At 53.2% G+C, this 13411-nt stretch overlaps 1 protein-coding gene across 1 annotated transcript; it reads left to right on the top strand.

The window, feature by feature from the left end:
- Window positions 1-8590: 8590 nt before the first annotated feature.
- LOC100280218 (Double-stranded RNA-binding protein 3) lies at window positions 8591-13001 on the top strand. The gene is given in 5 exon segments (NM_001153149.1): window positions 8591-8828; window positions 9071-9314; window positions 9482-9729; window positions 11142-11361; window positions 11629-13001. Coding segments are annotated over 3 exon segments (870 nt in total). The 5' UTR covers window positions 8591-8828; window positions 9071-9314; window positions 9482-9483; the 3' UTR covers window positions 12033-13001.
- Window positions 13002-13411: the final 410 nt, after the last annotated feature.

Here is a 13411-nt window from a genome sequence, read left to right as displayed (position 1 = left end):
GCCGTTGTCGGTGATGATGGAGTTCGGGACCCCAAAGCGATGGATGATGTTGGTGAAAAACGCCACCGCCTGTTCGGACCTGATGCTGTTTAGGGGTCGGACCTCGATCCACTTGGAGAATTTGTCGATGGCGACCAACAGGTGTGTGTAGCCCCCGGGTGCCTTCTGCAAGGGGCCGACTAGGTCCAGACCCCACACAGCAAACGGCCAAGTGATGGGTATGGTCTGCAGAGCCTGAGCGGGCAGGTGGGTCTGCCTTGCGTAGAACTGACACCCTTCGCAGGTGCGGACAATTCTAGTGGCGTCGGCCACCGCCGTCGGCCAGTAGAAACCTTGTCGGAAAGCGTTTCCTACAAGGACTCGAGGTGCTGCGTGATGACCGCAAGCCCCCGAGTGTATCTCTTGTAAGAGCTCCTGGCCTTCGGCGATGGAAATGCATCGCTGGAGGATGCCCGAGGGGCTGCGGTGGTAGAGCTCCTTCCCGTCTCCCAGCAAGATGAACGACTTGGCGCGCCACGCCAACCGCCGAGCTTCGGCTCGGTCGAGGGGTAGCTCTCCTCGGTGGAGATATTGCAGGTACGGGGTCTGCCAGTTTCGATTAGGCATGACCCGCTCCGCTCCTCCTCGATGCGCAGTGCCTCACCCTCGGGGGCCGAGGGTACCTCGGGCCGAGCCGAGGGTGCCTCGGGCTGGGCCGAGGCTTTCTCGGGCTCGGGCGTGTCGTCGGTCTTGACGGAGGGTTGATGTAGGTCTCGGGAGAAGACGTCCGGGAGGACCGTTGTTCGCCCCGAGGCTATTTTAGCCAGCTCGTCCGCAGTCTCGTTGTAGCGTCGGGCGATGTGGTTGAGCTCGAGCCCGTAGAACTTGTCTTCCAGGCGCTGAACCTCATCGCAGTAGGCTTCCATCTTCGGGTCGCGGCAGTGGGAGTTCTTCATGACTTGGTCGATGACGAGCTGCGAGTCACCGCGAGCGTCGAGGCGTCGGACCCCTAGCTCGATGGCGATGCGCAACCCATTGACCAGAGCCTCGTACTCAGCCACATTGTTGGACGTCGGGAAGTGGAGGCGTAGCACGTAGCGTAGGTGCTTCCCGAGGGGCGGGATGAAGAGCAGGCCTGCGCCTGCTCCTGTCTTCATCAGCGACCCATCGAAGAACATGGTCCAGAGTTCGGGTTGGATCGGAGCCGTTGGGAGCTGGGTGTCGACCCATTCAGCCACAAAGTCTGCCAAGACCTGGGACTTGATGGCCTTCCGAGGGGCGAACGAGATCGTCTCGCCCATGATTTCCACCGCCCACTTTGCAATTCTACCCGAGGCCTCTCGGCACTGGATGATCTCCCCCAGGGGGAAGGATGACACCACAGTTACCGGATGAGACTCGAAGTAGTGTCGCAACTTCCGCCGTGTCAGGATCACCGCGTACAGCAGCTTCTGAATTTGTGGGTAGCGGATCTTGGTCTCGGACAGTACCTCACTGATGAAGTAGACTGGCCTCTGGACGGGCAATGCATGCCCCTCTTCTCGTCTCTCAACCACAATCGCGGCGCTAACCACCTGAGTGGTCGCGGCGACGTAGATCAAGAGGGCTTCTCCGGCAGCGAGGGCACCAAGATGGGCGCGTTCGTGAGGAGCGCCTTCAGGTTCCCGAGGGCTTCCTCGGCCTCAGGGGTCCAAGTGAAGCACTCAGCCTTCCTTAAGAGGCGGTACAGAGGCAGGCCTCTTTCGCCGAGGCGCGAGATGAAACGGCTCAGAGCCGCAAGGCATCCCGTGACTCTCTGTACGCCTTTCAAGTCCTTGATGGGCCCCATGCTGGTGATGGCCGCGATCTTCTCCGGGTTGGCCTCGATGCCCCGCTCGAAGACGATGAACCCCAAGAGCATGCCTCGAGGAACCCCGAAGACACACTTCTCGGGATTGAGCTTCACGCCTTTCGCCTTGAGACATCGGAATGTCGCTTCAAGGTCGGAAAGGAGGTCGGAGGCTTTCCTCGTCTTGACTACGATGTCATCGACGTAGGCCTCGACCGTTCGGCCAATGTGTTCGCCGAACACGTGGTTCATGCACCGTTGGTACGTTGCACCCGCATTCCTCAAACCAAACGGCATGGTAACATAACAGTACATGCCGAAGGGTGTGATGAAAGAAGTCACGAGCTGGTCGGACTCTTTCATCCTGATCTGGTGATACCCGGAGTAGGCATCGAGGAAAGACAGGGTTTCGCACCCAGCAGTGGAATCCATGATTTGATCGATGCGAGGCAGAGGGTAGGGAACTTTCGGACATGCTTTGTTCAGACCAGTGTAGTCTACACACATCCGCCATTTCCCTCCTTTCTTTCTCACAAGCACAGGGTTGGCAAGCCATTCGGGATGGAATACCTCTTTGATGAACCCTGCCGCCATTAGCTTGTGGATCTCCTCGCCTATGGCTCTGCGCTTTTCTTCGTCGAATCGGCACAGAGGCTGCTTCACGGGTCGGGCTCCAGCTCGGATATCCAGCGAGTGCTCGGCGACATCCCTCGGTATGCCGGGCATGTTCGAGGGACTCCACGCGAAAACGTCGGCGTTTGCGCGGAGAAAGTCGACGAGCACTGCTTCCTATTTGGGATCGAGCTCGGAGCCGATCCAGATCTACTTGGAGGCGTCGTTGCTGGGGTCGAGAGGGACGGATTTAACCGTCTCCACTGGCTCGAAGTTGCCGGCGTGGCGCTTCACGTCTAGCGCCCCCTTAGAGAGGCTCTCTAGGTCGGCGATGAGGGCCTCGGACTCGGCGAGGGCCTCAGCGTACTCCACGCACTCCACGTCGCATTCGTACGCGTGTCGGTACGTGGGGCCGACGGTGATGACCCCGTTGGGGCCCGACATCTTGAGATTGAGGTAGGTGTAGTTGGGGATGGCCATGAACTTGGCGTAGCATGGCCTCCCCAGCACTACGTGGTAGGTTCCTCGAAACCCAACCACTTCGAACGTGAGGGTCTCCCTTCGGAAGTTGGAGGGTGTCCCAAAGCAGATGGGTAGATCGAGTCGTCCGAGGGGCTGGACGCGCTTCCCGGGGATGATCCCGTGGAAAGGCGCAGCGCCTGCCCGGACCGAGGACAGATCGATCCGTAGGAGCCCGAGGGTCTCGGCGTAGATGATGTTGAGGCTGCTGCCTCCGTCCATGAGGACCTTGGTGAGCGTGACGTTGCTGATGACGGGGTCCACAACGAGCGGGTATTTCCCCGGGCTCGGCACGCGGTCGGGGTGGTCGTCTTGGTCGAAGGTGATGGGCTTGTCGGACCAGTCTAGGTAGACTGGCGCCGCCACCTTTACCGAACAGACCTCCCGACGCTCTTGCTTGCGGTGCCGAGCCGAGGCGTTCGCCACTTGCCCACCGTAGATCATGAAGTAGTCGTGGACCTCGGGGAACTCTCCGGCCTGGTGATCTTCCTTCTTATCATCGTTGCGAGCCCTGCCACCCTCCGCAGGTGGCCCGGCCTTGTGAAAGTGGCGCCGAAGCATGGCGCACTCCTCAAGGGTGTGCTTGACGGGCCCCTGATGATAGGGGCACGGCTCCTTGAGCATCTTGTCGAAAAGGTTGGCACCTCCGGGAGGTTTCCGAGGGTTCTTGTACTCGGCGGCGGCGACAAGGTCCGCGTCGGTGGCGTCGCGTTTCGCTTGCAACTTCTTCTTGCCTTTCTTCTTGGCGCCACGCTGAGTTGACGCCTCGGGGACATCTTCCGGTGGGCGGCCCTGGGGCTGCTTGTCCTTCCGGAAGATGGCCTCAACCGCCTCCTGGCCAGAGGCGAACTTGGTGGCGATGTCCATCAGCTCGCTCGCCCTGGTGGGGGTCTTGCGACCCAGCTTGCTCACCAGGTCGCGCGGCAGGTGGTGCCGGCGAGGAACGCGCCGATGACATCCGAATCGGTGACGTTGGGCAGCTCGGTGCGCTGCTTCAAGAATCATCGGATGTAGTCCCGGAGAGACTCTCCCGGCTGCTGGCGGCAGCTTCGGAGATCCCAGGAGTTTCCAGGGCGCACGTACGTGCCCTGGAAATTACCGGCGAAGGCTTGGACCAGGTCGTCCCAGTTGGAGATCTGCCCCGGAGGCAGGTGCTCCAGCCAGGCGCGAGCGATGTCAGAAAGGAACAGGGGGAGGTTGCGGATGATGAGGTTGTCATCGTCCGTTCCACCCAGTTGGCAGGCCAGCCGGTAGTCCGCGAGCCACAGTTCCGGTCTCGTCTCCCCCGAGTACTTTGTGATAGTAGTCGGGGTTCAGAACCGAGTCGGGAACGGCGCCCGTCGTATGGCGCGGCTGAAAGCCTGCGGACCGGGTGGTTCGGGCGAGGGACTCCGATCCTCCCCGCTGTCGTAGCGTCCCCCACGCCTGGGGTGGTAGCCTCGGCACACTCTCTTGTCGAGGTAGGCCCGATGGTTTGCGGTGATGGTGCTCGTTGCCGAGGCGACCCGGGGCCGCAGGCGCTGTGTTGCGCGTGCGCCCGGTGTGGACCGAGGCTTCCCGCATGAATCGGGAAGTCGCGGCGCGATGTTCCGAGGGGTACCCCTGCCTTCGGGAGGCGGAGCTTTCGGCCCGTTGGACCGCGGCGTCCTCCAGGAGATTCTTGAGCTCTCCCTGGATACGCCGCCCCTCGGTGGTAGATGGCTCCGGCATCGCACGAAGAAGTATTGCCGCTGCAGCCAGGTTCTGGCCGACCCCGCTGGAAACCGGTGGCGGCCTTACCCTGACATCGTCGGCGACGCGGTGCTGCATGCCCTGGGGTAGATGACGCACTTCTCCGGCCAGAGGTTGGCCCGCCCATTCCTGCCCATTGTCCCAGCGGAACGACTCAAGTGTTCCTGCTCCCTCGTCGAGCCTGGCCTGCGTCTCGCTGATTTGCTCGAGCTGTGGGTCATGACCCCCCGCCGGGACGGGGACCATAGCTAGCTCCCGAAGGATGTCAATGCGAGGCACAGGCCTAGGGAGGTCACCGTTCTCCGGCATACCAAGATGGTTGCCTTCGTCGGGACCCCCTAGATCGACGTGGAAACATTCACGACTTGGGCCGCAGTCCTCGTCGCCGAGGTTGCGGCTACCGTCGGAACAGTCAGAAAGGCAGTAGTCGCACGCGGTCATAAAGTCCCGCATGGCACTGAGGTTACCAAGTCCAGAGAAATCCCAACTAAAGTCAGGCTCGTCATCTTCCTCGGACCCCGAGGGCCCGTAGGTCGAGACGGCCGTTAACCGGTCCCAGGGTGACCGCATACGATACCCCAGAGGGTTTGGACTCGCCTCTATGAGAGCGTCCACCAAAGCGAAGTCGCTTGGTGGGTCGAGGCTGAATCCAAAAGGTGTGAGATGGGAATCGGTCGGTACCTCTTGGTCGACGGGCGGTGATGAAGTCATGTCAGGGGCTGACTGCACCGTCGTCTCAGGTACGAGGGTGACGCCCAGCAAGTCCTTTGCGAGCGCGCTGGCATCGTCCATTTGCTTGGGGTTGGCGTGTTGCGGGGAGACGACGCTCGTCTTCGTCTCAGACGCGAGGTTGATGCCCGACGTGCCCCCCGTTAGGGCGCCGGCGCCGTCGACTCGCTCGACAGCCGACGAGGTGCCGCCTCCTGCTTGGCCTTGGTTGCCCCGCCTCCTCCTCCGTTGGCGGGGGAGGGGACGGGACAAGCCCGAATGTTGTTCTTCCACCACGTGGGGAAGACGTCATCGATTCCGCCGCCGGCGGGCGGGTTATCGGTCGCCATTGTCGCTGTCGCGCAGCGGGGGAAGGAGTATCATGTCGTAGCTGTCGTCGCGAGACATGAACTCGAGACTCCCGAAACGGAGCACCGTCCCGGACTGGAAAGGTTGCTGGAGACTGCCCATCTGGAGCTTGACGGGAAGCTGTTCGTCAACACGCAGTAGGCCCCTACCTGGCGCGCCAACTGTCGGCATTTCGAACCCGGGGGGTCCCTGGACCGACGAGTAAATTGTCGTCGCGTGCCCCAGCCCAGATGGGTCGGCGCGAGACGGAGCGCGAAGGGGGGAAGAGAAGCCGGAGGGAGACAAGCGTGAGAGGTGAAACCCGCGGCCTTCGTGTTTGTCCCGCGCCCAGGTCGGGTGCGCTTGCAGTAGGGGGTTACAAGCGTCCACGCGGGAGGGAGCGAGCGGCCCTACGCGTGCGCCGTCCCGTCCTTCTCCGCGCGACCAACCCTCTGTAAGAGGGCCCTGCACCTTCCTTTTATAGGCGTAAGGAAAGGATCCAGGTGTACAATGGGGGTGTAGCAGTGTGCTAACGTGTCTAGCGGAGGAGAGCTAGTGCCCTAAGTACATGCCATCGTGGCAGCCGGAGAGGTTTTGGCACCCGGTTCGTGTGGTGTCGTGGCCGTCGGAGGAGCGCTGGAGCCTGGCGGAAGGACAGCTGTCGGGGCTGTCGGGTCCTTGCTGACGTCCTCTTGCTTCCGTAAGGGGGCTGAGAGCCGCCGTCATCATGGAGCATGCGGGGCGCCATCATTACTTGTTTGGCGGAGCGAGCCAGATGGGACGCCGGTCTTGTTCCCCGTAGCCTGAGTCAGCTTGGGGTAGGGTAATGATGGCGCCTCCTGTGACGTGGTCGGTCCGAGCCCTGGGTAGGGCGAGGTGGAGGCTCCTCCGAGGTCAAGGTCGAGTCTGTCTTCCAAGGCCGAGGTCGAGTCCGAGCCCTTGGGTCAGGCGAGGCGGAGACCGTCGGCTGAGGCCAGGGCTGAGTCCGAGCCCTGGGGTCGGGCGAAGCGGAGTTCGTCGTCTTCCAGGGCTGAGCCCGAGTCCGAGCCCTGGGGTCGGGCGAAGCGGAGTTCGTCGTCTTCCGGGGCTAAGCCCGAGTCCGAGCCCTGGGGTCGGGCGAAGCGGAGTTCGTCGTCTTCCGGGGCTGAGCCCGAGTCCGAGCCTTGGGGTCGGGCGAAGCGGAGTTCGTCGTCTTCCGGGGCTGAGCCCGAGTCCGAGCCCTGGGGTCGGGCGAAGCGGAGTTCGTCGTCTTCCGGGGCTGAGCCCGAGTCCGAGCCCTGGGGTCGGGCGAAGCGGAGTTCGTCGTCTTCCGGGGCTGAGCCCGAGTCCGAGCCCTGGGATCGGGCGATGCAGAGTTTACTATGGCGCCTGAAGCCGGACTTGGCTGCTGTCAGCCTCACTCTGTCGAGTGGCACAAGAGTCGGAGCGGCGCAGGCGGCGCTGTCCTCTTGTCAGGCCGGTCAGTGGAGCGGCGAAGTGACTACGGTCACTTCGGCTCTGTCGACTGGAGGGCGCGCGTCAGGATAAAGGTGTCAGGCCACCTTTGCATTAAATGTCCCTGCGATTCGGTCGGTTGGCGTGGCGATTTGGCCAAGGTTGCCTCTTGGTGAAGATTGGGCCTCGGGCGAGCCAAAGGTGTGTCCGTTGCTGGAGGGGGGTCCTCGGGCGAGACGTAAATCCTCCGGGGTCGGCTGCCCTTGCCCGAGGCTGGGCTCGGGCGAGGCGTGATCGCGTCCCTCGAATGGATCGATCCTTGACTTAATCGCACCCATCAGGCCTTTGCACTTTGTGCTGATGGGGGTTACCAGCTGAGATTTAGGAGTCTTGAGGGTACCCCTAATTATGGTCCCCGACAGGATTGTAACAGATAAGTACCATATTAGATATGTTATGTAACGGATTTGGCTTTGAGTTTGTTAGAGTTCCTAACAGATATGATAGGATTGTAACAGATAAATACCAGATTAGATCTGTCATGTAGTCACTCCGAGTCTATATAAATACATGCCACCATAACATCTCAAGCCATTCATCATAGATTCATCTTCTCTATAACCTCGCAGCAGCGCCGCCGCCATCCAAGCCAACTGTATTTAGAAAGTGTATATCGAATTGTCAAATCTAGAGAGTAAATAGGATTGAATAGCAAGTAACAAAATTTAGCAAGTCTAATTAAAGAACTATTGAAGAAACATTTTTTGTTTATTTTTAAATGTAAAATTTAGAGAGTTGTTTAGAGAATTGTTGGAGTTGATAAGGAACCAAACGTACCCTTGGTATCAGCTCGGCGTTAGCTAACCAAAGCTATTATTATCCCAAAAAACATGGATCTTAAAATTGGACGGCTGAAAAACAGTGTTAGAAGCATCATGAGACTCTCGAGCATTTCCTTTAAAGCGTCCTCTAATCTAAATTTTAGAGAAGATTGTCCTCATTGTCTCTAGTATCGTTCTCTAAACGGTTCTCTAAATATAGAGAATGTTGTTAGATCCTCTATATATATAGAGAGTTTTTCTGTGATCTTCTCTATTCATTTTAATATTTAAAACAACATATTTAACAAAATTAAAATATATACAGTATATTTTATAGTACGTACATAAATTAAAGTAAAATATGTATCTATCATTGATATTTACATATCACAGATATTTACGTATAGAAAATGAGATATAGAGAAATTTGTTGAAGTAGAAGGAGATATAAAGAAGAGAATATTTTAGAGAAGACCATAAAATATGAATATAAATGATGAATTTAGAGGACGCTGAGAGCGTGTGTGAGAAGGTGTGCGTGGTCGAAGCGGATTTGACTCGATTTTGTTTATAACAACATCAGGCAGGCAGCTACCTCGTGATAATCAAAGCTTAATTAATCCCGAGCGAAAATTATGATGCGCACATGGCTGCCCCGCCGGACGAGAGATGATTATTACAAGTAAGCACGAGGAAAGGGAAGAGAAGAAGAAGAGGGCTCGTCTCGTCTTGCAGGCCGGAGGCTGCGTCGCTGCCCCGCCGGCGCCGCCGTATGCCAGTTCTTTGTCAGTCCCTTCGGCAGGTCTTCGTGGGTCCTTCTCCTTCGCCGGCGACGAGCACCCACCAAGGTACGCGCACCCTCTTCTCTTCCCTAACCGCGAGCGCCCGAACCCTAGCTTTAGCTATTTGGCTATGGATTTGATCTCATCTGTGTATACATGCCTAAAAGTTTCGTTTTTTTTGTTTATTTGTTTGTTTGAAAAAATTATTGGGTGTATACACCATCATACATGTGTACACCCCCATGTCCTTTCACTTGGTTGGTCCGTCTCCGTCCCCGTTCGCGCCGGTACAACTGAGGCGTCAGCAGAGAACCTTCCTGCAAGGCTGCATTGATCTCGTCTTGTTGTTTCTGGCCCAACACTTGGTTTATTGCTCAACCTTAACCCCGGACTTGTTCTTCTACAGGACAGCGGGTACAGCGCTAGTTATTGCTTCACCTTCCTTATCTTTGCTGCAGCAACTGGAGGCCGAGGCTTTTACAAGGAGCTGGGGAAGAATGGGCAGAAGCTGCTATCGAATCTGAAGCTTTGCTTGGCACACCAGCACTGGAGGTATGTGTTTCTTTCTACCATGGAGATGTTCCCTTTCGTGCTGTTCATCCTTTTATTTATGAAATATATGTCTCTGTGCCAGGAGATGCTTTCTTCATATCGTTCCACCTTGTGAAAATATTATGGTCACACGTTTAGTAATTACATATGCGTGTGTTTCGGTGCAGAGATGTATAAGAACCAACTCCAGGAGCTTGCTCAGAGGAGCTGCTTCAATCTGCCGTCCTATTCCTGCATCCGGGAGGGACCAGATCATGCACCCCGGTTTAAGGCTACAGTTAATTTCAACGGGGAGATGTTCGAGAGCCCAGTGTTTTGTTCCACTCTGCGGCAGGCGGAGCATGCGGCAGCTGAGGTAGCACTCAATGAGTTATCAAAGAGGGGGCCTTCGTCGACGCTGGCTGCCAAAGTTCTGGTTAGTTTTGTTGATACCTCTGGAAGCATGTTGCTTGTGTGGAGAATCTCCTTTTGAACATTCTACCTAGAGACATTAGTTGACTACCAGGACAGTGTACTCACCTTAGATAACTCAGTAATTTTATTGTAGGATATGTTAAATAATATCCTTCCTCGGTTTCGACCATAAGTATAGCAGCGAACAGACGATCTCATCTTTCATCTTTGCTGGCCATCTGTTGATAACTATCACAAGCTTAATAATCTTACAAACATCCTAGAGATTCCTTTTCTTTCCCTCTTTAAGGCACTGGAGATCAAAACAGAAACATTACCACTTCTTGATTTCAGGAAGTCATGTTTCTGCAGGTTATTCATAATCAAGTGTTACATGTTTGAGAAGTTCAGTCACCTATGTGTTTTCCCAGTCTACTGGTTCACTACGCATATGCTTCTTCCTGCAATCTTTACAATGGTTACAGTTGATTTTTCGTGCCTGGTTATAAGACAGAAAATGGATGTTTCCGATGAGCATTGTGATCATGTAGAATAATTATCCATGGCATAAATCATATCCAGCTGATTAGTTTCTTGGCATACGCTGAATATTTGACTACATAGCATGGTAGACTAATTGGTAAATATCGTCTCTGTTTCTTCTATGAAGTTTTTTTAATGTTAACTAAGCCAAACTTGCTGAAAATTACTATCTCAGCCTTTATATTTTCCATATACAAGATTACTTGCATTGCCAATTGACATTATGATGAAGTGTCACGGATATTAGTTGCAAGCCATCCTTTTCCTGGAGTCAAAGAACAATAAATATCATCTGGTTTGTGGATGTGTCAGACACTGCCAAATCCCAGTGGCAGAGTATATATTGATATTTCGCTGTTCCTGACAATTCCTACTGCAATAAGTCAAACTAAAGTGGTATTATTCATTAATAGATTGGTTGGGAAGGTGTTCGTCTTTTATGATGTCTGATGTTGACTTGCTTACTGTCCCATCCTCATTACCTGTTTTTGCAGTTGCAAGTGGTTGAAATTTCAAGGTGGCATGTTTGTGAACTTTTTCTTCCCATGTACACAAATAGTCAATACTTATGTCATTTATGTTATCTATTCAGTATTTTTATTGGTGATCAGAGAGAATTTGTGCTTACTAAATATGTTTCTTTATATTTCAATTACAGTGAGTTACAATTAGGGATGGTAATGGGCACTAAATTTTACACTATAAAATTTAAGGATCGGATCATATTAGGATCGGACTGTATTTCTATTTATTTTTGAACTAAAATTAATTAAGGGCTCAAACAAATCGTGAAGAAACATTTGAATCGTGATCCATTATCACCCCTAGTTACAATGTAACAGCTTGAGGAATGTTGTTGAAGCAGAGAGGCTAACTCTGTTTATTCCACAGGATGAAACCGGGATATACAAGAATCTTCTTCAAGAAACTGCTCATCGAGCTGGTCTAAAACTCCCCATCTATACTACTATTAGATCTGGGCCAGGTCATACGCCTGTGTTCGCATGCACAGTGGAGTTGGCAGGAAAGGCATTTACTGGCAATCCTGGCAAGACCAAGAAGCAAGCTCAAAAGAATGCTGCAATGGCTGCCTGGTCTGAATTGAAGAAACGTGAGTACCTTTTCATTCGGTACCAACTTGAGTTTCTTGATGCATGATTGTTGATTTTGTTGCTTTGGTTGTGCCTTCCTTTGTTTTTTAGTGCAACACATTTGGTAGGAATAGTTGCTAAGTTATTCTTGGATGCAAGAATATAAGAAAAACTATCATATCTTCACAAAAGTTTATGTGCTCTAATATTTGATCCGTAAATTGTGTTTAGCGACATCTTTTAATTTTTTTGTGAATTAATTTGTTTGCTGACTAATTAATTTGCAGTGCCCAGGGTAGGTGAGCCGTCATCCTCATCTTGTCCACCTGATCAGGATGATGAAGTGCAGGAACAGGTCGTAGTTACTCGGACTCTTGCAAGCTTGAACCAGGCAAATAGTGGCAAGGTGCCACATCAGAAGGAAAAACAGCAAAGCAATAACCGCCCATCATCACGGAGATGTTATCCTAAACCAAATACACCATTCTACCGACCATTTATGCAAAATCAGGCTTATCCTAGCGTTCCACCAGATCAAGCTATGTACCATCTGTGGCATCGGATGCAAGTGACAGCCAACGCCTCGCTTTCCAGTGGTACCAGCTATGGGCAATACAAGTTTTTGCCCACCAGCAGCTATGCTCCCCATGTACCCTCCTTCACCTCAAGGGCAATTCTCCAATCCGGCTAACCAGGATGCTCTAGGCCTTCTTCCATGTTTTCCTGATGCTTCTCCTGCCATGCTACGGCACTTCTCACCTTACCCTGTCTCCTATGTGCCAAGAAGTCCTCTGCCGGTTACTGTTCACAATGTTCATGAGAGAAGGCATGACCATACTGAAACAGTTGAGCTTCCTGATGCTGTGGTGTTCTCCCAATGCACGACCCTAGATTCCTTTAGGACATCAGAATGTGGCGGTCCACCACTCAAGGTTCAAGAACCAACCAAAAATCGGAAAGAAGGCTGTATTGGGTCCCCTGAGAAAGAACTTGACACTCTTGCCGTCTCAAGCTCTACCGCACAAGCGTCGTCGCAAAAGTTGGAAGCAAATGAAGGTAAGCAAACAGTGCAGGCAGGTTTGAAGCAGACCCATGAACAGCAGCTGATGTCATCCTCGTCTTGTGTTAGTTCTTCAGTTGTGGCACAGAGCTCGCATTACGCTAGCTCCATCCAGCATGATGAGTCTATACATAGAAGGAATCCTCCTCATACTAGTTCGCCTGCATTGCCTGATGTGTGGTCTTCCCGCTCGCAAGCTCTGCCCAGATTTGGATCACCAAGTTGGGTGTTCCAGCAGCGACCTTGGTTGGCTGCACCCGTCACAGTTCGAACCGCTGTTCCTGTCTGCTCAGCCAGGCCAAACGTGGTGAATTCTACCACTGGAATAAGACCTGCTGCCCAGAGCCATGATGGAGAGAGAGATCTGAACAGCGCCGCAGCAGCGAGTTCTGGATTCAATAAACTCCAAATTTGAGCTGCGGTTTTGGTTCTGCTGAGCTTTTCATCTCAGTTTTGTTTGCTTCTTGGCTTGAGGTTTATTTTTTAGTTAGATATACCAGATAGGCTCTTAGGTTTTCATTTTACATTTACCAGATGTCCAGTTCCTTCTGAAGATAAATGGACGAGAACTGTAATATAAAAAATGCAGAGGCCTTTCTCATGCGATTTGAATTCAGTTTCAGTATGCAATCGATGTAGTTCCAGCAGTGTATGGTACAACCGCCTGGCTGCTGAGCTTTCGGCAGCTGTAGTCACAGCCAATGCAATCGAGCGCAGAGACATAGCTTTTACACTGTACTTGGGTTCTATATTCTTATATTCAAATCTCACTCTGTCAGTGTAACATGGTCTTCTTGTGGTGGTTAGAGAATTTAGTGAAGTTAGTCAACACTCCTGTAATCTTAGGCCCTGTTTAGTTCCTTTAGTCACTAGACTAAATTTTAGTGACTAAAGTTTAATCGCTAAAATAGCCTGTTTGGTTCCAGTGAATAAACCGGACTACAGAGCATTAATTGCTGTGAATAATGACTATTTTACCCTTATTAATTAATGGATGTTTGCTATAAGAA

Source organism: Zea mays, chromosome 10 (genome assembly GCF_902167145.1).
Source record: "Zea mays cultivar B73 chromosome 10, Zm-B73-REFERENCE-NAM-5.0, whole genome shotgun sequence".
Classification (NCBI taxonomy): domain Eukaryota; kingdom Viridiplantae; phylum Streptophyta; class Magnoliopsida; order Poales; family Poaceae; genus Zea; species Zea mays.
Note: the sequence above shows the minus strand (reverse complement) of the source record. Positions and strands in the feature narration are given on the sequence as shown.